Source organism: Cherax quadricarinatus, chromosome 57 (assembly GCF_038502225.1).
Source record: "Cherax quadricarinatus isolate ZL_2023a chromosome 57, ASM3850222v1, whole genome shotgun sequence".
NCBI classification, from domain to species: Eukaryota; Metazoa; Arthropoda; class Malacostraca; order Decapoda; family Parastacidae; genus Cherax; species Cherax quadricarinatus.
In genome coordinates, this window is record NC_091348.1 from 6387388 (window position 1) to 6411883 (window position 24496).

The following is a 24496-nucleotide window of genomic DNA, read 5'->3' on the forward strand; positions in this document are numbered from 1 at the left end:
TCATCACTGTACCAAGATTTTCACAAAAAAAAAAAAAAAAAACTCTATGACACCTACCACCACACACACACCCCCCAACACCCCAATTTTTCTAATTTTTACCCTTTTTAGTTCATTAAAGTTAAATAAAGGGGCACACTACATCGGAAAAAGTCCCAACAACAACCCTTCTTATAACATCTTTTTGGTATCTTTAGTAAACACCCCATCTCAACCACCCAGAACATTTCAAAACACTATTTGAGTACTCCCAATTACACCATGATTACTACTAAAACACCACTGATTCAATCAAAAACCCTTCCCACAACCTTCCCAAACATAAGAACACCTTAAACACTCTTGAACCTTTCAAACACCTTTGAACATTTCCAATCAACACTGAAACACTTCCAAAAAAACACAATTTAGGTACTCCCCATTACACCACTGAATACTACTAAAACACCCTGAATTCATCAAAACACCCTTCACACCTAAAACACCTGAACATATTCAAACACCTTTGAACCTTCAAAAACACCTTTGAACATTTCCAATCACACTGAAACACTTCCAAAAAAAAACACAATAGTACTCCCAATACCACTAGAATACTACTAAAACACCGCTGATTCAATCAAAACACCCTTAGCACCTTCAAAACACCTTTGACACCTTTGAACACCTTCAAAAAAAACAACATTTGAACACCTCAAAACACCTTGAACACCTTTGAACACCTTCAAAAAAACAACATTTGGAACACACTACACAACCTGGACACCTTTGGACATCCAGACAACACTGAAACACTAAAAAACACCATAGGTACTCCCAAATACCACCTGAATACCTAAAACACCACTGAATACCTCAAACACCACCAAAATCACCATAAACTAAGATCAACACCCACATCCCCAACACCTCCACAACCCACCCATTTTTTTCTCGTTTATCTAATTTCATCAGAAAGTCCCACCACCCCCCTTTTTTTCTCATTTTACCCTTTTAGTTCATTAAAGTTAATAAGGGGAACACTACATCAGAAAAGTCCCAACAACAACCCACTTATAACATTTTTTCATATCTCTGGTTTACAACAACCCACCCCTAACACCCACATCCCACCCCATAGAACATTTCCAAAACACTATTTGAGTACTCCCCAATTACACCACATTACTATAAAACACCGCTGAATTCAATCAAACACCCTTCAACACCTTCACACCCTTGAACACCTTAAACACTCTTGAACCTTTTCAAAACACCCTTTGAACATTCCAATCAACACTGAAACACTTCCAAAACACCATTTGGGATACTCCCAGTAACCACTGATTACCTACTAACACCGCTGATTCAATCAAAACACCCTTCAACACCTTCAAACATGAACACCTCAAACACCTTCAACACCCTTAAACACCTTTGACATCAAAACACCTTTGAACACATTCAAAACATCTCATAATCTTTGAACACTCAAAACACCTTTAGATAACCTCAAACACCATGACACCTTAAAAACCATGAACACCCTGATCACCTTCAAAAAAAACAACATTTGAACACCTCAAAACACCTTTGAACACCTTTGAACATTTCCAAACAACACTAGAAACACTTAAAAACACCATTTGAGTACTCCCAAATACACCACTGAATACTAAAACTTCCACTAGAAACCTCAAACACCCAAAATCACCATAAACTAAGATCAACACCCACCCACCCACCCACCCAACCAACCCCAACACCCACAATTTTTTTCTCGTTTTATCTAATTTCAATGAGTCACAACACCCACCCCCATTTTTTCTCGTTTAACCCTTTTAGTTCATTAAAGTTAATAAAGGGGCCACTACATCAGAAAAAGTCACAAAACAACCCTATAACGGTCTTTTCGGTATCTCTGGCACAAACAACAACCCACCCATCCCACATCATCCCACATCCCCCACACACACAGACACACACCAACCACCTCCTAGCCTAACCTCTCTAACCCTAACTAAGCCTAACCTAACCTAACCTAACCTAAGCATCCTAACCTGGCCTAACCTAACCTACCTTAACCCAACATCCTAACCTAACCTAACCTGGCCTAACCTAACCTAACCCAACCTAAGCCTACCTAAAGACCTGCCTAAACTGGCCTTTTTAACAACCCTGGCCTAGCCTAGCCTAACTGGAACCCTTCCTTCGCCTACCTAGGCCTCCTGGGCCTAACCCTTGGCCCACCTAGCCTAACACAACCTAACACAACCTAACCTCCTTCTTAACCTTTTCTTTTAACCTGCCAAGAACCTATCCTAACCTAGCCCTAAAATATATTTGAACACTTCATATTAAGTACTCCAGAATTACTTTGAACGACTCCGTGGGAATCCAAATTAGTTTAAACTTTTATCGTAAATCGAACATTATTTTTTCTTGTTGGTAAACACTCAATGGTATATTTACTCGATTTGTTGAAACACTATCCTCGCTCTGAGAGACTCATTGTGGGTCACCCCAACACATGGTGTAATGCATTCACACCCAAGGTAGAACATAACACCTGCGTCAACTCCAGGACAGACAGGCGCCATGTATGGCAGGTAACATCCAGGTAGAAAATCATCTCCAGACCAATTCTATCTAACCTAACCCTTCCTAACCTAATTCCTAACCTAACCTAAGGCCTCACCTAACAGACCTAACCTCTCCATCAATCACCTCTATCCTAACCTAACCTTCCTTCTTGCCCTCTCCATCACACCTCTGTCTAACCCCTGGCCAACCTAATCCTAACCTAACCTTAACTCCATCAAACACCTCGGATACTACCTAAGCAGCTTCCTTAACCCAAGCCTTGCTAGACCTAACCTAACCTAACCTAGCCTATCCTAACCTGTCCCCCCTTCCTTCCAACCTATCTAAGCTTAACTAAACCAAACCAGCTAACTTAATTCCTAAGCTAACCTAAGGCCTAAGCTTATCCCTAACCCTAACCCCTATCCTAACCTAACCCTAAACACTGACTAACTGGACCAACTCCTAGACCACTGATCTTCTTTAAAATGCTCTGCATCATTTGACACCTTCAAAAAAAACACCACAACCTCCGAATATACAGCCTACTGATTACTCCGTCACCTGGAATACTACCAATCCGTCAAATCAGAAACTAGTTTAACATCACCCATCAACATCCATGAAATCCCTAAATCCTATAACCAGAACTCCCTCCCCATTGGCGCATAAAAAAAAGCATGAACACAAACCCTAATACTTAAACACTTAAGTACTATCACCATCAACTGAAAACATATCTTATACACACAAATAATAAGACAATCACCAACTACAATCACCCATGTTCATACCTCCAAAATCCACTAATATACAGAAAACAATCATTTTTATATACACCACACACACACACAAAAAAAAATCATATTTGACAATATCTAGCGCCTCACCGCACCAACCACACGATGTCTCACTCACAGGACCGACAGGCTCACCTCAGGTGAACTCCAGTTGTTGAGGTGGTTGAGTCTTATCACACCTAACCCCCTTCCAACCTTTTGTACCCCTACATTATCTGAAACACTATATCCAAGACGATTACCAGATTTTCAGTCCCCAACACCAAGATCAAGCACATTTTTATAATTTTCACAAAATCCGATCAGAATTCCATTCATTTTCCGTCATCCACCAACACTAATCAACCAAGATCTTAAAATCTGAATCATGCATCTACTACTATGACTGAAAACTTTTTTTAAACATTCTAAAATAAGACATACAATACCATACTTCAACATCTATAACATAACATGAGCATATAACTATCACTATCACAAAAAATAATACACAAACACCCCACATATTCCATTTTCAATTTGGAAATTTAAGACATGAGACATACACCCATCTAAGACATTACCTCCAACCTAGACATACACATCACCCCTAAAACTGTTCCTTATTCCATTCCGTATATCTCCTGACTGTTTTCCCCGACGGTTCCATCACGACTAGGGGACCAGAGAACCATCACCACCTCCACACCACCTATACCACTCTGGCTCCTGCATCGTGGTGGATCCGTCAGGTTAAACGGCTCAAGAGATATGGGAATAAGGAAAGGAAGGTATTGTGTATGTCTGATTGGAGTGATATTTATTTATGTCTCATGTTTTATTAGTATATAGTGGTTGTTATATTTTTGTGATATGTGTATGTTATGAGCCAATATTAATATTGTGTATAATGTATGATATATCATAATCATATAATACGATACATAATATATATCTTAGTATAGTATGATTATGATGTGCCGTATGTAAGTATAATCATGTATAATAATATATTATGTATTTGATCTTTTATGGGATATATGTCATTAAGATATAATCTTAGTATTAGGTACAAATTGAGAAAGAATATACCAACCACCAAGTAATGAAATGTGTCACTGAGTATACATGTTGTTAGTATATATATCGTATATATTGTAATATATTTAATATTATATGTATATATTTTAGTAATATTTATAGTATTATGGTGTGTTATAATATATGTGTATATAGTATATTTTCCGGTATATATATTTGCATGATGTGTTCATCATATATGAGAATTAAATGTTGAGGGCTATAAGGAATGGTTGATATTATCTCTTATTATATATAATGTGTTTATGTATCAATAGTATGGATATTATATGATAATGTATGTTCAATGTTAAACGTCAGTATTCAGGCAATCCAATGTATGGGGAGAACATTGGGGAGAACAAGAATGCGGGCCATTAACCCTAAGTATATTAGTAAAAGGGCAAGAAAATTAGAAAAGAAAAGAACAATTAGAATATAGACCCAATTTTATTCTAATAAATGAGGAAATTAAGACCAAATTATTCATGTTAATGAATTAGGAAATAGAAACTAGAAGATAATTAAATGAATAAAAGTGTAATAGGTATATTGGAATTAGGAATAGAAATAGTGATAAAAACCAGGGAATTCGGCCAAATGAGAACTAAGTATATAAGAATATTGGGAATTTTCAATTTCTGAAAAAAAATATCTACCTTATGTATTATAGCCCTGTCTGTCAGGTGACTGCAGATGTTATGTTTACCTTGGAGTGTGGTGGCATCCATGTGTTAGTGACCCTTAATAATCCAGGCTGAGGTCAATCTATTCGATCGTAATTTTCTGCCTGATGTGTTTTACCAACAAGAAAAATAATGTTCGATATATTTCAAAACTAATTAAATATCCAAAAAATAGGTCATCACTGGTTCTATATTAATGTTATATTATATAGGTATATAACTAAAAAAATAGTAACCATTCTTAGAACCAAAATTATTATAAGAACAAATTAAGTATTAAATAGGATAGAATTAGGTAAATAGGGTTAATTAATATTAATTAGAAATTAAATTAAATTATAAATAAATTAGGTAGGACAAGGGTGGAATTAAATTATTAGGAATTAAATTATATTAGAATATAAGATAAAAGAAAAGTAGTTAATAAATTATAGATAAGGGCCAAATGATAATAATATAAGGGGTAGAATTAGAACAAGATTGGATGGGATTATTAATAAGATATATGGGTATATGTCTTGTGTTGATGAGATGTAATAATGAATAATGGTATAAAAAAGACTGATATATATGATTGTGACTTTACAATATAATAATATCTAATAAAAAAAATTATAAAAAAAACAATAATTGTGTTTATGGCTTGATATAAACAAAAAAAACACCAATATATTGTGATTGTAAGTGTAAGTATTTTGTGGGCTAATATAAGTAAATTCTAGTATGTTAATTATTATTATTTCCGAATATAAATGTAAAACTTTAGGTATTTCATGACATTTGAAATTTAAAATCATTTTAATAATTTCCAAATATTGAAGAATCATGTTAAGTATTTTGAAAGGTATTTAAAAGTATTTGGTATTCAAGTATTTAAGTAATTCATTTATGAAAGTATTTGAAATGTTTCAAGTATTTTAGTATTCATTTTGTTTGAAAGATTATAGTAATTTCAGGAAGTAAAGTCAGTATTTTAATTGTAACGTAGTAATTGTAATAGGATCTCAATGTATTTTTAAGAAGATCAAATGTTGAGAGAAAATATTCAATTTTTTAGTATTCAAAATGAACCAACTTGAATATTAAGAAAGTGTTGAAAAAATATTTGAATCGCGTTTTTATGTATCCAATGTTTATTGGAAATACTCCAATAGTATTTTAATTCATAAGTACTATAATGTATGACCAAAGTGATTGTCAACACCAGTTTTATAATGGATTTGGGCTTTCTGATAGTAATTGTCTTTTCTGAAAGAGCAGAATAAAAGCCTGAATAAGTATTCTTGTTCTTTATCTAGTATAAATGAAAAAAGCTGTGAGATTAAAGGTGCAATTGAATGAGGTAAGAAATGTTGTCTTATATAATGTTTTTAGTAATATGATATTGTAATTCAGGGTATTTTAATCGTATGCTATTAAGAAGTACTAAGTAATTTTTTGGAAATCCTTCAGTTTGTTTGAAAATGTTCAAAAGGTATTCAAGGTATTTTGGAAGTGTGTTCAAATTTTTTTGAAAGTGTTCAAGGTATTCAAATGTTGTTGAAGGTATTTTTGATTGAATTGCGGTGATGATAAAGTAATTTGTAAGTACTCAAGATTGTTTTTAGAAGTATTTCATGTTGAATATTCAAAGTATTTTTGAAAAGTATTCAAGAATGTTTTGAAGGTATTCCAAGTATTGAAAGGTGTTGAAAAGGTTATTGAATTCATAAGTGTATTCATAGGTAGAGTGGATACTCAAATATGTTTGAATAATTCGTGGGAATGTTGTGGGATGTGGGTGTTGTTGTCGAACTAGAGATACCGAAAAGATGTTATATTGGGTTGTTGTTGGGACTTTTTCTGATGGTATATATAACTTTAGAACTAAGGGTTAAACAGAAAAATTGGTGGTTGTTGGGGTGGGGTGTGTGTGCGTTGTGTTGGGTGTCATAGGTTTTTTTTTTTGTGAATCTTGGTTTCAGTATCTTTTCTCCTATATATTTATCTATCCTTATAGGATATTATCATATTCCGAGTGTTTTGAAGGTGTTCAGTGTGTTTATGAGTATCTGATTATATTGATACTTTAGGGTATTCAAAATCCAAAGTGTTTGAGTTAGTTTTTGTGACTTTTTTCCAGTGTATTGTGTCCCTGTACTTGAACAAAAGAGGGTAAAAACGAGAAAATGCCTAGTCTGGAGACTGAGGGGATGAGTTGTAATTTAATGAAAATGTGTAGGTGCAGATAAATTAGAGATGTCAAATCTTATTTGGGAGTACTCAAATAGTGTTTTGGAAATGTTCAAAGGTGTTTTGAGTGTGTTCAAATGTTGTTTTTGAGAGTGTTCAAGGGTGTTTTGAAGGTGATCAAGGGTGTTTTGAAGGTGTTCAAAGGTGTTTTGAGGTTATTCAAAGGTGTTTTGAAGGTGTTCAAGGGTGTTTATGTGAGTATTCAAAGGTGTTTTTTGAAGGTGTACAAATGATTAAGAGAGTACTTATGAAGGTGTTCAAATGATGTGCAAGAGTACTTATGAAGGTGTTCTGGGAGTATTCAGAGGTGATTTTGGGGGTGTTCGAATGATGTTTTTGTGAGTATTCAAATGATTTATGAGTGTTTTGAAGATGTTCAAAGTAAAAGTGCGTATTTAACTTCGTAATATGTAAAATTGTGAGTAGTGAATTTAACGAAAAGTGGATGTAAGCGATGTGGTGACTTTCTGATGCATGTGTCCCCTTATTAACTTTAATGAACTAAAAGGGTTAAAACGAGAAAAATTGGGGTTATGAGTGAAAATTGTGAGGTGATGGTTGGAGTGTGAGGGTTTGGGAGGTTACTTCGTGGGGAGTGACCTGAGATGAAATAGTTAAAAAATGTCTAGACTTGTGTTGTAAAGAAATTGTGGGTATTAACGAAAAAAATGTGTCTTTCTGATGATGAAAATGTTTTCCCTATGATGTAGGTACTATATCCCCTTATTAACTTGAATGAACTAAAAGGATCGACAAAGATTCAGCCTGTGTGCGCGTGACGTCACTGCTATGTCCCCTTATTAATTAAAAGGGTATACAAGATTCAACCTGTGTGCTGGGTCAACACGTGACGTCACTGACCGCCGAGTAAACACCCTTCATTAGACCTGTAGTAAGCATGCCCCCATAGGAGGAGTTCATTTGAATGCTTATACCCAGAGGGGGGATTCCAAAAACTTGATCCGAGGAATTTCGAAAACCCCATAGGGGGGAATCCAAAAAACTTGATCCGAGGAGATGGAGACTTTCGAAACCCCCATAGGGGGGAATCCAAAAACTTGGTAATATCGAGAAATTTTGGGGTGGGGGTGAAAGTGGGAGGGGGGATCCGAGGAGATCATAAGAATTTCGAAAACCCCCATAGGGGGGAATCCAAAAAACTTGATCCGAGGAGATGGAGAATTTCGAAACCCCCATAGGGGGGAATCCAAAAACTTGGTAATATTGAGAAATTTTGGGATGGGGGTGAAAGTGAGAGGGGGAACCTCAAAAATTTGATCCGAGGAGATGGAGAATTTCGAAAAAAACCCCAGAGGGGGGAATGCAAAAACTTGGTAATATTGAGAAATTTTTTGGGGATGGGGGGTGGAAGGAGGGGCAATCCAAAAAACCTTGATCCAAGGAGATGGAGAATTTCGAAAACCCCATAGGAGGGAATCCAAAAACTTGGTATTATCGAGAAAAATTTGAGGTTGGGGGGTGGGTGAAAGTGGGAGGGGTAATCCAAAAATTTGATCCAAGGTGATCATAAGAAATTCAAAACCCCCATAGGGGGGGGGGAATCCAAAAACTTGTATTATCGAGAAATTTTTGGGATTGGGGGGGGTGAAAGTGGGAGGGGGAACCTTAAAAATTTGATCTGAGGAGATGGAGAATTTCGAAAACCCCCATAGGGGGGAATGCAAAAACTTGTAATATCGAGAAATTTTGGGATGGGGGTGAAAGTGGGAGGGGTAATCCAAAAATTTGATCCAAGGAGATGGAGAATTTCGAAAACCCCATAGGGGGGGATCCAAAAAACTTGATCCGAGGAGATGGAGTCATGGTATTGTCGAGAAAATTTGGGGTGAAAGGAGGGGTACCCAAAAAAAACTTGATCCAAGGAGATGGAGAATTTGATTTCGAGAAATTGTTTGGGGATGGGGGTGAAAGGAGGGGTACCCAAAAAATTTGATCTGAGGAGATGGAGAATTTCGAAAAACCCCATAGGGGGGAATCCAAAAACCTTGATCCGAGGAGATGGAGAGCATAAGAAAATGAAATTCAAAAAAAATTCGAAAAAAATCGGAAAAAAATTCGAGGCGCGGGGGCGATCCGGACGACGCTGCAGAAGGCGCAGCAGAAGGCGCGGGCGGGGCTCGCGAAGGGCGCGGGCGGGCGCGCGGGCGGGGCGGGGCGCGCGGGCGGGCGGGCGGGCGGGCGCGCGGGCGGGCGCGCGGGCGCGCGGGCGCGCGGGGCGGGGGGCGCGGCGGGGGGGTCGTGGGGCGGGGGTACTGGTTGGGGGGGTCAAGGGTGAGGTAGTCTCGAGGGCGAGGTCAAGGTCAAAACCGGAAGTAACACCTAGGTGTGAAAAGGTGACCCTCCAGCTGCTGGTCCTAGACCGGATACCTCGCTCAGTGGAAGGCCCAACCGGAAGTTCCTCGCTCTGTGGAAGGCCCAAACCGGAAGTTCCTCGCCCAGGGAAAGGCCCAACCGGAAGTTCCTCCCCCAGTGGAAAAATCGACTACTTATATATATATATATATATATATATATATATATATATATATATATATATATATATATATATATATATTATATATATATATATATATATTATATATATATATATATATATATATATATATATATATATATATATATATATATATATATATATATATATATTATATATATATATATATATATATATATATATATATATATATATATATATATATATATATATATATATATATATATATATATATATATATATATATATATATATATATATATATTATATATATATATATATATATATATATATATATATATATATATATATATATATACATATATATATATATATATATATTTATATATATATATATGTCGTGCCAAATATGTAAAACTGGTCATTTAGCAAGAACTCATTTAAAATTAAGTCCTTTCTAAAATTTTCTCTTATACGTTTAAAGATATATTTTTTTCATTAATGTTAATGTAAAAATTTTTAATTTTGCTCCAAGAGAATCTTAGAAAACTTACCTAACCTCATTATAAGAAGAACAATTTATTTTAGCATAACCCAACTAAATATATTTTGGATTTGTTTACAATAATTTAATACTAAACAAACATAGTGAAATATAATTTTTTCGTTAGGTTCAGAATGATTTTGGCGAAATTATTGCATACACAAATTTTCACTTGTCTTACATGGCAAGATGAGCGTTGCTATTTAAGCCAAGATCGCAAGTTCTGCCTATTCGACACGACATATATATATATATATATATATATATATATATATATATATATATATATATATATATATATATATATATATATATATATATATATATATATATATCAGTGCACCACGCAGAAACAAGCGGGTATATACAAAGAAAGATCGCAGTCAGCAGGATTCAAAACTACTACTAGGGAGTAGTAGTTTCGAATCCTGCTGACTGCAATCTTTCTTTGTATATACCCTCTTGTTTCTGCATGGTGCATTGATATAAAAAATCGCTTGAGAGGTCAGAATATACAGGAGGAGATTGAAATAGCTTGAATCCATGCTTGAGGCTTACTGAAGTGCCCAGGCTGGGAAAGAAACATGGCTTGTGAACCAGGCTGCCCAGTCTATGTGGCATTTGTGTGGCCGAGTGGACTAGAGCGCTGCCTGGGAATCTTGACCGCTCCCAATAGTAGCTTCGAATCCTGCTGACTGCGATCTAGGCACCATGATGGTAATGTCAGTGCAATAGTAAGGATGAATGGGAGGGTGTTGGCAACTGGGGAAGAAGTTGATATCCTTGGGGTGAAATTTGACTGCAAACTGACCATGAAGAACCACATTGTAAATCTTTGCAAACAAGGCAGCCAGGAAGCTTACAGCCCTTGCCGTATCTCACATCTGCTTGACAGTAGGGGTTGCAAGATTCTGTACGAGGCACAAGTATGCTAACACCTTGAGTATGCTCCACTTTCTTGGTTTGCCTGCCTCCTCCTCTCATCTGCGACTGCTTGACAGAGTAGAGAACAGAGAAAGACGTCTCATCTCTAGCCTGGACCAATCCTAGATAGATCTGTCATTTCAGCAGAGCCTTCAACACAGGAAGGATGTGTCAGTATAGCTACTGAATTCCCCATGCTTATACTTGTGTAGTATATTGTAGATCGTATCATCTATGCATATATTTAGGCTCCCTTTCAGTAGGCTCAGTGACTAGCATGTGTGACGTCACGTGATGCCATGGTGAGTGCTGCGCGCTTGTCCTCTCAGTTCCCCGTAGTCTTACCAAGCAGCAACAGGCAGGCTGGACTCCTCCCTCTCACACTCTGCTAATATATGTGTTAACATCCAATGACTGTGTTTAACTCCAACCATCACGTCTCCATGAACCCCTTTCCACAAATGGTGCCAGCGGAGGGCCTGTAATTCTGAGGATTACAGCGATTTCTGGAGATAAATTTCTACTGAGCCGGCCGCCATTTCCCGCTTAGGCCTGCCGACGCTTCACATCCCAGTTAAGCGTCCACCAACCTGTTTGCTTACTACTTCCTGGTCAATCCTTGTGTCTTAGTGTTTTATTTGCTTATTTGCATTACTTCCGAGGGGTTGACCCGGCTTTGCAAATTAAGCCAAGCCACCAAGCCAGTCTGGGGGGGAGTCAGCCCTGTTGTGTTGTGTTCATTTTTTTTTATATACGTGAAGTAAGTACTTTTCAGTTTTCCCAGTTGTGTGCAATATATAAGCAGTATAAACTTGTATTTACACTTCATAAATTATCTTGTGTTCACAGTATTGTGTTCCTTGCCTAGTAATTTATGCAGTGAAGTAATTCAGTAACTTGTTATCTTACATTCTGCATCACAATTCAGTGTTGTCTCAGTTATTATTTTTTTTTCTCCCAGCATTTGTGTCCTTGCTGATTTTCTTTTATTCTTTCATTTGCCATTTTTTTTTTGTGTTGAACATTCTTGTGTTAATTATTTTCATTTAGCCAGTGTCTAATTTGTCTTATCTCCACAGACAAAAGTGCCATTATTTTGTTTGGCTTAATTTGCAAACCCGGGTCAACCCCTCGGAAGTAATGCAAATAAGCAGGAGGCCTGGTCACAGACCGGGCCGCAGGGGCATTGACCCCCAGAACTCTCTCCAGGTAAACTCCAGGTAAGACAATTATTTTCCAATTTTTGTCACCCCAAGCTTCATTGCAAGAAAATTCTCATAGTATTGTGCATATATTGATGTGTTGTGTTCCTGCCTTATTGTGAGTGTTAACCTTTCTCTGTTTTTTATTTTTTTTGCCCTTTATTTTTTTTCATATTTCATTGAACAAATTCACTCTTAGTGCAAATTTTTAACTTTTTAAAAGTAAATCATTCTTTTGCTTGTTCACTGTTTGCTTAAGCTGCAATTAAGAGTTAAAGTGTTCAATCAGTTCATTCCTTGATAAAGTTTTTATTGTTTTTGTAAACTACATTTTCTTGTGTGTGCAATTTTTTTTTATTATTATTGCAGTATTGACTCATTTGCACTGATTCTTGTGTAAATAATGTGCTGCCGTTAAATTTTTTTTTCAGAAATTTTTTATGTAGTGTAGTGTTGTGCAGTACTTTTGATTAGTAATTGTTATTTGCAATATTGCTACAGTTTATTTCAGTGCAATATTCTGTGATTTCAGTTTTATATTTCTTGTTCTGTGCATAATATTTTATTCTTTGTGTGTCATTTTATTTCCTTTTTAGTGAATTGCTTTCCCAGTTTATTTTAATTTTGCACAAGATTTATTGATTATATTTTAGCATTTTTGCTTGATTTATCATTTAATGTTGAATTTCTTTATTGAATTGAGAGTAAAGACAACTCACTGTGCCATTAATTCAATTTAAAGTAAATTTGAGTAAATTTGACTTGAGTAAAGTACAATTTTTCTTGATTATCAAAGTGTTGCTTATCCAGTTGAGTATATTATTTTTACCTGGAGTTTCCTTGCTTGCAGTGTGACTTGTTATTTTTTCTTTACTTATGCAGAATAGTTAATCATTTTCTTCCCATTTAAGCTTATTGTGTTATTCTCTCTATTTTTCTTGCCTTTGTGTCCTTAAGTAAGTTCCCTGAGAAGATGTCCCAGTCACTTTTGCTTGCTCACTTAGTGTATCATGCCAATCAAAGTCAATATGAATCAGTCCACAGTACCAATATTCCCTTACTGACTATAAGACAGTACCTAGCCCTTGAGCAATGTGTTTGTTCTCACAGCTTGTATCTGAGATTTGTTAAAGTGCTACAAAATGTGAAGTTCAGATTAAGTCCCTATAGGTCCGTGAATTACTTATTAACGTAGCCGAGCGGTCAGGCACTAGTAACTCTGTCACTCCCATCTGTGTTCCAACTACACCTTCAGACTTGTAGGATAGTGTTCCGTTGCCTCAACTGTCCGAGGACACTCAGATTGCCTTGAGTGCACAGCCTATCCCTGCAGTGACTACTAGTTCAAGTAGTAGTTTCTCCACAGGGGATGCCTTGTCGGAAAACGATTACTTGAAACTAGTAATGTCATCTCTTGCTGATGTCGCAAGCCGTTGCAGAAAGACGTCTCTGTTGCAGCTAGTGTACTCACTAGAGTGTCTGTTGTTGTTCCTAGTGTTCCAGATGGTGATCCCATTCTAGTTGACAGTAATCCTTGTAATGTACATAGTTGTTTCTCGAGTAACTTTCACATGTTGCTAACGTTTGTAAGTGTAGTCTCTTTATAGTTGATACCTCGTGTCACTGTGTGCGACTCAGATTGAATATCAGTATTGTTGACTGTGTTCATTTCTTTTCCCCTGTGCTTGCAGTGAGAGATAGTAGATCTGTTCTCCCTTGCTCATATTGCTTGTTATAGCTTTACTTTTTTTGTACTGGGGAGAGTCATCCACTCCACCGAGTTTGTTCATTCCTCCAGTAAGAAAGAACCGATCCCTTGTGGTCTGGTGTGATTCGATTCCTGCTCCAGGAAGATCTTATTCTGACTGTGAAGCCACCAGCACCCATTAGTGACTTGTAATGAGCCAAGAATTACTTTATCGAACAGCCGAGTTGGGTACTCCAAGCAGAAGAGTATACCAGTTAGTAATTTCACAGTCACTAGTGAATGTAGCTGTATCTTTTGTAGATACTTGTTCAGAGCTCCCTCAGTCAAGGCATGTGTTAGCCATTGCAGAAGAATTCGATCCATCCAAAGATGATAACCATTCTGCATATGTAAATCTTACCCTCGCAGAGTTGGATTTAAATGTACATAGCCTGTATAATTAGATGTTCAAGATGAATGAAGTTGTTAACTGTGTGTTTGGTATTAGCTGATCAGTTTTTCAGAATTTTTTTTGTGTTCACGTTCCCTCCGAATATATAGAATTTAGCAGTAATGATCTGTGTGTGCCAGATCTGCCTTTGCTGTTAATTACTTTCAACTTTGTAAATATATATATTCTTCCTCAGAATCCGTAGAGTGCATGAATACAGATCGATCGATTAATTCCATCCTTATTATATCATGATTTGTTCTTATAATTCGTAATGCTTTATGTTAACACCCATTACCTTAACACCCATTACGTTAACACCCATTACGTTAACACCCATTACGGTAACATCCATTACAATACCATCCATTAGTTCTAAGTTACATAAGTCTTTGCTATTGGATAGAATCAGCCCAGACCCACCTGCCTGTTCAGCCTATAGCATAGTATTGTATGTCGAGACGACATACGTAACATGACTGAGCTGTCAGTATAGCTACTGAATTCCCCATACTTATACTTGTGTAGTATATTGTAGATCGTATCATCCATGCATATATTTAGGCTCCCTTTCATAAGCTCAGTGACTAGCATGTGTGACGTCATGTGATGCAGTGGTGAGTACTGCGGGCTCGTCCTCTCAGTTCCCCGTAGTCCTACCAAGCAGTAACAGGCAGGCTGGACTCCTCCCTCTCACACTTTGTTAATGTGTGTGTTAACATCCAACGACTGTGTTTAACTCCAACCATCACATCTCCACGAACCCCTTTCCACAGATGTGCGTGGCCTTACTGTTATGTACAAGGCCAATATTGTCAAAGTATCACACTCGGATCCATTTCGAGGACAGCGTGAAGCAAGCTTCTCTACCACAAGACAGGCAGAAAGCAGCAACTTCACTCTGGCTGTACCCTTCTCCAGAACATCACTTCATCTGAGATCATTTATCACCAGGATAACTCGAGTCTGGAACACATTATGATGTCAACGAGATAAAGTCAGGTGTTTAGATGAAAATGCTGGCCCACAGATGGCTCCAACTTCATCCTGCTCCCTACTTGTATGTCTCATAACAATAAAAATGCTTTCAAATGAGCTGATGTAGGTAACAACTCTTAGTTTGTCAATAAAGTTAGGAATCCTTAACCTGTAAATAGCTTGTCAATAAAGCTAGGGATCTTAACCTAACCTCGTCAAACCCTGTGTAAATATATATATATATATATATATATATATATATATATATATATATATATATATATATATATATATATATATATATATATATATATATATATACACACACATTATGGTTCCTTGAAATTTCTTGGGTTGTAAATTGTAATTCTATCAATTTTTAAAGATATTTTTATTAGAATATTTCGGTTATTTTATGCTACATATTGTTTCACATATCTTTATTAATCATTCATCTATGAACTCTGGGCTACAAATACTCAGAGTTTTCAAGAACTTGGAGGAGAACATAGAACATTTAACTCTCTCATGATGTGATGAATAATAGTGTGCGCAAGAAAAGATATTCATTGGATTTATATTATTCTTTGAATTTCAATTCTTGGTTGCTTATAATATTTTTGTCATTTTGTAAGATGTTTCAGTGATTTTGTTCAGCCTCAACACGTATGTGTCGTGTTTACTGGTGACTGAACCATTACTACCACTGTAGTAATGATGGTAATAAAGTATTGAGAATTTATTTTTCAGATATTTTTTTTACGTAGGAGCTCTTGATGACATAACAGAGGCCATCCGCTAGCTTACTGATCCACCTCGTTGAATATTGAACATCCCATCTAAGATTTTAATGTACTATGCCTTTCTATACCTTTGTGCTATGAGATAAAGTAACTTCTCTCTGCAGGCACCCGTGGCCAGTCTCAGGTGGGACGGTGTTCGGGATGGCTCGTCTGCACCCCCACACTGCTTACAACCGGACTTTATGACCATGTTAACAGCAACGAAAGAACTGCACGGCTCCGAGGATTGTCTCTATCTCAATGTGTTTACTCCCTCGGTGAGTTCACTTCTACCGTCATGACCTTGGTGCAAGTATACCAAGTACGCCACGTTCAAGGTTCTCAGGGGAGGCGGGCAGGGCAAAGCTACTGGTTGTGGGTGACTTCGATCACAAAGAATTCGATTGGGAAAACCTGGAGCCCCATGGGGGCCTAGCAACGTGAAGGGCTAAGATGTTGGAGGTGGTACTGGAAAACCTCCTGCATCAACACGTTAGGGACACTGTCGCTACCAGAGAGAGAGGGTAGAGGATAAACCAGCAAGGCTAGACCTAGTATTCACCTTGAGCGGTGCAGATATTGAGGACATCATATATGAAAGGCCAGTCGGAGCTAGTGATCACGTGGTTCTAAGCTTTTAGTACATAGAAGAGGTATAAGTGGAGAGGGAGGCAAGAAGGGCAGGAAGAATGAAGCCAAACTACAAGAGAGGGGACTACACAGACATGAGAAATTTCCTGCACGAGATCCAGTGGGACAGAGAACTGGCAGGGAAAACAGTAAATGAGATGATGGAATACGTGACAACAATATGCAAAGAAGCGGAAGCGAGGTTTGTACCCAAAGGCAACAGATATAATGAGAAGACCAGGACGAGCCCTTGGTTCACCCAAAGGTGCAGAGAGGCTAAAACCAAGTGAGCTAAAGAATGGAATAAGTATAGAAGGCAAAGAACCAAGGAGAACAAGGAAAGTAGTCGAAGAGCAAGAAATGAATATTCAAAGGTATGGAGGGAGGCCCAATGACAATATGAAAATGATAAAACAGTGAAAGCCAAGTCTGACCCGAAGCTGTTACACAGTAACATATGGAAGAAGAAAGTCAAAGACGAGGTAATCAGGCTGATGAAGGAAGGAGGGGAGTTTACAAGGAACTACCTTGAAGTATGTGAGGAGGTCAACATGAGATTCAAAAAAGTATTAACAGTGGAGACAGAAGGGACTCCAGAATGACGGATAGGTGAGATACACGATACATACAAGCGAGCAAGAGGTGAAGATGCTGCTAAGCGAACTAGATATCTCAAAAGCGATGGGGCAGGATAACATCTCTCCTTGGGTCCTGAGAGAGGGAGCAGAGGCGCACTGTGTATCAGTAACAACAATCCTCAACATATCTATCGAAGCAAGGCGACTACTTGAGGTATAAAAGGCAGCAAATGTAGTCCCAATTTTTAAAAAAGGATAGACATGCAGGCTTAAACTACAGACCAGTGTCACTGACATGTATAGTATTCAAAGTCATGGAGAAGATTATCAGAAGGAGAGTCGTGGAACACCTAGAAAAGAACAAGCTTATATATGACAAACACGGTTTCAGGGAAGAGAAATCCTGTATCACAAACCTGCTGGAGTTCTATGACAGGGTGACAGCAGTAAGACAAGAGAGAGAGAGAGAGAGAGAGAGAGAGAGGGGTGGGTAGACTGCATTTTCTTGGACTGTAAGAAGGGTTTTGACACAGTTCCACACAGATGAGTGCAAAAGCTGGAGGACCAGACAGGTATAACAGGGAGGGCACCGTAATGGATCAGGAAACACATGACGGGAAGGCATCAGAGAGTCATGGTACGTGACGAGGTGTCAGAGTGGGCGCCTGTGATGAGTGAGGTTCCACAGGGGTAAGTCCTAGGACCGGTGCTGCTTCTGGTATATGTGAACGACATGACGGAAGGAATAGACTCAGAAGTGTCCCTGTTTGCAGATGATTTGAAGTTAATGAAAATTCAGTCGGAGGAGGACCAAGCAGGACTACAAAGGGATCTGGACAGGCTGCAGGCCTGGTTCAGAAACTGGCTCCTGGAGTTCAGCCTCTCTAAGTGCAAAGTCATGAAGATTGGGGAGGTTGAAAGAAGACTGCAGACGGAGTACAGTCTAGGGGGCCAGAGACTACAAACCTCACTCAAGGAAAAGAATCTTGGGGTGAGTATAACACTAAGCACATCTCTTGAGGCGCACATCAACCAAATAACTGCTGCAGAATATGGGCACCTAGCAAACCAAAGAATAGCATTCCGACATCTCAATAAGGAACCGTTCAGGACCCTGTACACTGTGTATGTCAGGCCCATACTGAAGTATGCAGCACCAGCTCGGAACCCACACCTGGTCAAGTACGTCAAGAAATTTGAGAAAGTGCAAAGGTTTGCAACAAGACTAGTCCCGGAGCTAAGGGAAATGTCCTATGAAGAAAGATTAAAGGGAAATCGGCCTGATGACTGGAGGACAGGAGGGTTAGGGGAGACATGAAAATGACGTACAAAATATTGCGAGGAATAGATAAGGTGGACAGAGACAGGATATTCCAGATATGGGACACAGAAACAAGGGGTCACAATTGGAAGTTGAAGACTCGGATGAGTCAAAGGGATGTTAGAAAGTATTTTTTCAGTCACAGAGTTGTCAGGAAGTGCAATAGTCTGGCAACTAACGTAGTGGAGGCAGGAACCGTGCATAGTTTTAAGACGAGGTTTGATAAAGCTCATGGAACAGGGAGAGAGAGGACCTAGTAGCGACCAGTGAAGAGGCGGGGCCAGAAGCTATGAATCGAACCCTGCAACCACAATTAGGTGAGTACACATACACATACCACACCTTAAAGCGTTCTATTAACCCTGTTTACACTACCTTAAACTATGCTATATTTTTTTTTTAACTCAGCCTTAAGAATATAAAAAAATATTCTTGTTTGGCCTGTTTGTTTTGCGTTGCAAGAAAGAGTGGTGTTGCAGGAGCCTGGCAGCAGCAGGAGGGACTTGCCTGTGATGGTCTTCATCCACGGCGGCGCCTTCTTCTGCGGGAGCGCCAGCGAGTTCGGTCCCAATGCCCTGCTCAACCACGACATGGTACTGGTGGTGATACAGTACCGCTTGGGAGTGTTAGGTGAGGGATTCTTGTTGTTGGTAGTGCTAAGGGCTCTAGGTGGTGGTGCTGTTGTAATACCACCTGGGGTTCTAGGCGAAACCTGCTGGCGGTGTTGCAGCACCATCTGGGAGACTAAATGAGGCCTCCTGTTGGTGGTGCTGCAGTACCATCTGAGTATGTTGGGAGAGACCTGCTGGTGGTGCTACAGTACCATCTGGGGGTGCTATGAGAGACCTTTTGTGGTGCTATAGTGCCATCTGGGGGTATTAGGAGAGACCTTTTGGTGGTGCTACAGTGCTACCTGGGGGTGCTAGGAGAAATCTGCTGGCGGTGCTGCAGTACCATATGAGGATGTTAGGAGGGACCTGCTGGTGGTGGTGCTACAGTGACATCCAGGGGTGCTAGGAAAGTTAGTTATGTTAGTGGGCTCCTCTCATTTACAGAAACACACAAGGGATGTTTTGGATGGAGACAAAGATAGAAAACTATAGCATATATAGATGTGATAGAATTAATAGGTCACATGGAGGAGTAGGATTCTTTGTAAAAGATACTTTCTATTGCACGGAATTGCTGAATTCTACGAATGATACCGTAGAAATGCTAGGCATTAAAGTTGAAAAAAGGAATTTGGTAATTATCCTAGTATATAAACCACCATCAGCAACTGCTAAGGAATTCACAAATCAATTGAGGAAGATAACTGTTTGGATAAGCTAGAAAATCCCACACCAAATATTTTACTCCTTGGAGATTTTAATCTCTCTAATGTACAGTGGAAGATGGCGTAATGTAATGTATTGCAATGTTATACCAGAAATATCTCCGGGAAGCACCCTGGCTCAACAGGTACATACCAGGGAACTAATGAGGCTTTATGAAAAGTACTCATTAAACCAACAGATAACTGATCCAACTAGAAATGAAAATACCCTGGATTTGATATTCATAAACAACGAGGAACTAATCAGAGACATAACAGTTATGAAGACAATATATTACTCTGACCACATCGTCATAAAAGTACAAACGAATATAAACTCAGGGTTATGGAACTGCAGCACTAATGAAAGAGAAGGAATGTTCAGTAAGTTTAATTTAAACACCCATGGAACTGACTGGGAAAAAGAAAACTAAGAGCTATCAAACATATCCTGGGAATCAGACATGAGCGCTATTCCATCCCCTGAATGGGACTCAATGTATATAATGTATATTATAGGTACATATTATCTTTTATATAATTTTATATTGCCGATATTTTCATTAATAGCTAAAATGAAAATATCTTGCTCTGTATTATTATTTGACTTATTACATTATCTAATGGATGTAGGTAGGATGTAACATTTACACTTCACTGTGCTCGCTGTTGGAGAGTTATGACTGGCTGTCTGCTCTCACAAACTGTCTTGTTTACCTGCCGGCGCCGTGATCACATAAGAACATAAGAAGGAAGGAACACTGCAACAGCCCTACTGGCCTATGCGAGGCAGGTCCAGTTTTCCCACCGGGTTAAGCTAATGCCTTGACCTAGTGAGGTCAGACACGTCACTTAAGGGAGGAGCACTGAAGCCGATCTAGTAGCACAAGCTAGTCAGGTCCGACTCACACCCAGTAGGTATGGAGACTCCTCCCTACCTCACTCTTATCCCTAGATCTGCTTCTTGTCCTAGAAGCATCTCTCTTGTCTCTCGTCTCTCTGGCTGTTTCCTCGTGATTTAGACTGGTTTATTATAGTATAATTTCGTTGGAGAGCCAAAGTATACTTCTTGTAACTCTGTGTAGCTCTGTTCACAGAGCATTGTTCAGACTTAGTGATTATTGACGTTTTGCAGAGGTTGTGTGTCGTGTGGAAATACTTTGTTCAACTCTGGTCTCAAGCTAAGTTTCTGACCTACTTTGTGGCATCTACACACTGTCGTAGTCGGGGATTTGGTTATGCAGAACTTAGATTAAGTATTAAGAGAATTTTATACCTTTAATGGAGGATTTACTGATGGTCCCCAGTTAGGGTCGTTATTTTGTCTCCTTGTTTCTGACGCTGTGCTGCTGCTTTGTACATTATTGTTGTTTGGCAATGGTTCGTCATATTGTTCATGCAAGCTGTTTTGATTGCCTTGATGGTCGAGAAGATAGATTATCTGTGGACTTGTAGTCAGTCACTGTTTAAGTCTAGGTCGAGTATAATTTTACTGTGACATAACGAACACTTTCAACACATACACACATTCTCACACACACACTTGTACTTTCTTATATTTAACATATGAGTGTAACTCGTCATAGCTACGTACCTGATGGTCATGTTGTTACGAAAAGTGCTCTCAGCACTATACTACTATATGTACAATTTAACATTGCATTACAAGAGAAGTATAGGACTTTATGTCCTAAATTCTATCAAACTTATTTACTTTGATATTGTCCACCTAGATACCTTTGTTATTAAAGATCTTAAATATTATTTCGTTGGTTTGTGTTCTCCCAGTTGTAATATTAAAATATATCTTAAGGATAACTGGACCAGAACACTCTGACAAACTGTTACAAAACCAGAAACAGGTTAGATGCTAGAGGGGGATTAGTACGTTGACCTTCTAGTATTCTCTGAAGATGTCTATACTTTATGGATATCATATTTTGTATCAAGCACCCTAAATCCTCACCAGTGCCTGTAGAAGCTGAGTATAGAAGCATACAAGATCTGTATTAAACACGTACCATTGAGGAAGCCCAGAAGAAGGTCAGATATAGAGAAAGAGCGTAGGAGATGATACAGAAGACGGGTTACCGAATTGCTTAAAAACACAAATATGTCGCAATAGAGGAAAGATAACCTTAGCCGAGAGATCACTGAATTAGAGCAAAAACTTAGGATGTCATATCCGACAGAAGAAGTACAAAGGGATATTGCAAGAAACTCCCAATATTTCTATTCCTATGCAAAATCCAAGCTAAGAACTGACTGTAGAATTGAACCATTATTGAGAGGAGATTTGTATACTGATGACGAACAGGAAATGAGTGAAATCCTGAAAGAACAGTATGAGTCGGTGTTCAGCAACTCACTAAAGGACAGCAAGGCCGCAGAAGGCCGCGCAAATCAACTAACTGGCATTAGTTCAAATCCCATAGATTTCGGTAAAGAAATGGATAACATGCCCACCCATTCAGCACCTGGACCAGATTCATGGAATGCTCTATTTATAAAGAAGTGCAAAGTACCATTAGCACGAGCCCTCAGTATTCAATGGAGAAAGAGCTTAGATCTAGGTGAAATACTGGAGGCCTTAAGAATGCAGACATAGCTCCTTTATAAAAGGGAGGTAGTAGAGCACTAGCTAAAAATTGCAGACCATTAGCCCAAACTTCTGATATCATAAAAATCTTCGAAAGAGTGATGAGATGGCATATTACAAATTTCATGAACCAGCACAACCAGCATAACTCAAAACCAGAATTGTTTTAGAGCAGGACAATCATGCCTGTCACGACTAGTGAACCACTATGACAGAATTACGGAGGAGTAGGAAGGCAACCAAAACGCAGATGTGATTTACACAGATTTTGCAAAGGCGTTTGACAAGTGCGATCATGGAATGATAGCACACAAAATGAAGGCCATGGGCATTACAGGGAAGGTAGGCAGATGGATTTTCGGGTTCCTAACACACAGCATATAGAAAGTAGCAGTAAACAGGGGAAAATCCAGCGTCAGCGCGGGAAAAAGCTTAGTTCCCCAAGGCACTGTCCTGGCACCTCTGCTGTTTCTCATCTTCATAGCAGACAGATAAAAACACCCATCACAGTTTTGTATCGTCATTTGCAAAGACACTAAAATAAGCATGAAAGTCACTATGTCATGTGGGTAAGAACACTCACGTAGGCTGGTTAGTACGTATAATTAGTATGTATAATTATAACGGAAAGTTTGGGAAGCACCATCACTCACTCTGCCTCTCTGCTCTCTATCTTAAGACTAACTCACGAATTGGGTCGTAGGGGTGAGCGGCATTCAAAACATGCTATGGTCAGTGATTCACGTAGACGGTTGGTAGTGAGTCATACTACTGGTAACTGGTTACTGGTAACTGGTACTTCTGGGAACTGATACTACTGAGAACTACAGTAGAAGAAACTGAAAAAAAGAAATTACAGAATATAAGCAGGGCTTTTCAGTTTGCGGTGGAACAACATGACGTTCAGTGGTGATAAGTTCCAGCTGCTTAGGTATGGAAAGAATGAAGAACTCAAAAGGAACACTATATACAAAACTCAAGAGGATCACCAAATAAAACGAAATGAACATGTAAAAGACTTTGGAATAATTATGTAAGCTGACCTTTCTTTTAAAGAACATAATAAGACAAAGATCATGACAGCCAGGAGGATGCGTTGGTATTGAGAACTTTCACAACAAGGAAAATATTGCCAATAGTGACACTCTTCAAATCGCTAGTGCTCCCTTATTTAGAATATTGCTGTTTTGACGGCCCCATTCAAAGCAGGAGAAATATCAGAGCTTGAACAAATACAGAGATCGTTTACGGCGCACATTGAGCTAGTAAAGCACCTAAATTACTGGGAAATCCTTAAAGTCTTGAACATGTATTCACTGGACCAGAGGAGAGACAGATGCATGATGGTATATACCATGAAAGTACTCGAGGGCTTGGTCCCAAATCTGCACACTGCCATAACATACTGGAGTGAGAGATACAGTAGGAAGGGCAAAATAAACCCAGTGAGGAGCAGGGGTGCGGTGGGGAAAATAAGGGAACACTGTATCAACATCCGGGGTCCCAGACTATTCAACATCTTACCAGAAGATATCAGAAACATGGCTGGAACAAGTGTAGAAGCCTTCAAAAGGAAACTGGACAAATATTTTTACCAGGTGCCAGATTAACCAGGCTGTGATGGATATGTAGGGCAGCTCTCCTCCAGCAGCAACAGCCTGGTTGACCAG

General features: G+C 38.6%; 1 protein-coding gene across 1 annotated transcript in view; it reads left to right on the forward strand.

Annotated features, from left to right (window-relative positions):
• Positions 1-24496, forward strand: part of LOC128693472 (juvenile hormone esterase-like) — a 119271-nt gene that overhangs the window by 50613 nt on the left and 44162 nt on the right. The window contains exons 3-4 of the mRNA XM_070097318.1: positions 16509-16661; positions 19392-19542. Of these exons, the coding sequence (XP_069953419.1) occupies positions 16509-16661; positions 19392-19542 (304 nt within the window). The remainder of the gene's footprint in view (positions 1-16508; positions 16662-19391; positions 19543-24496) is intronic.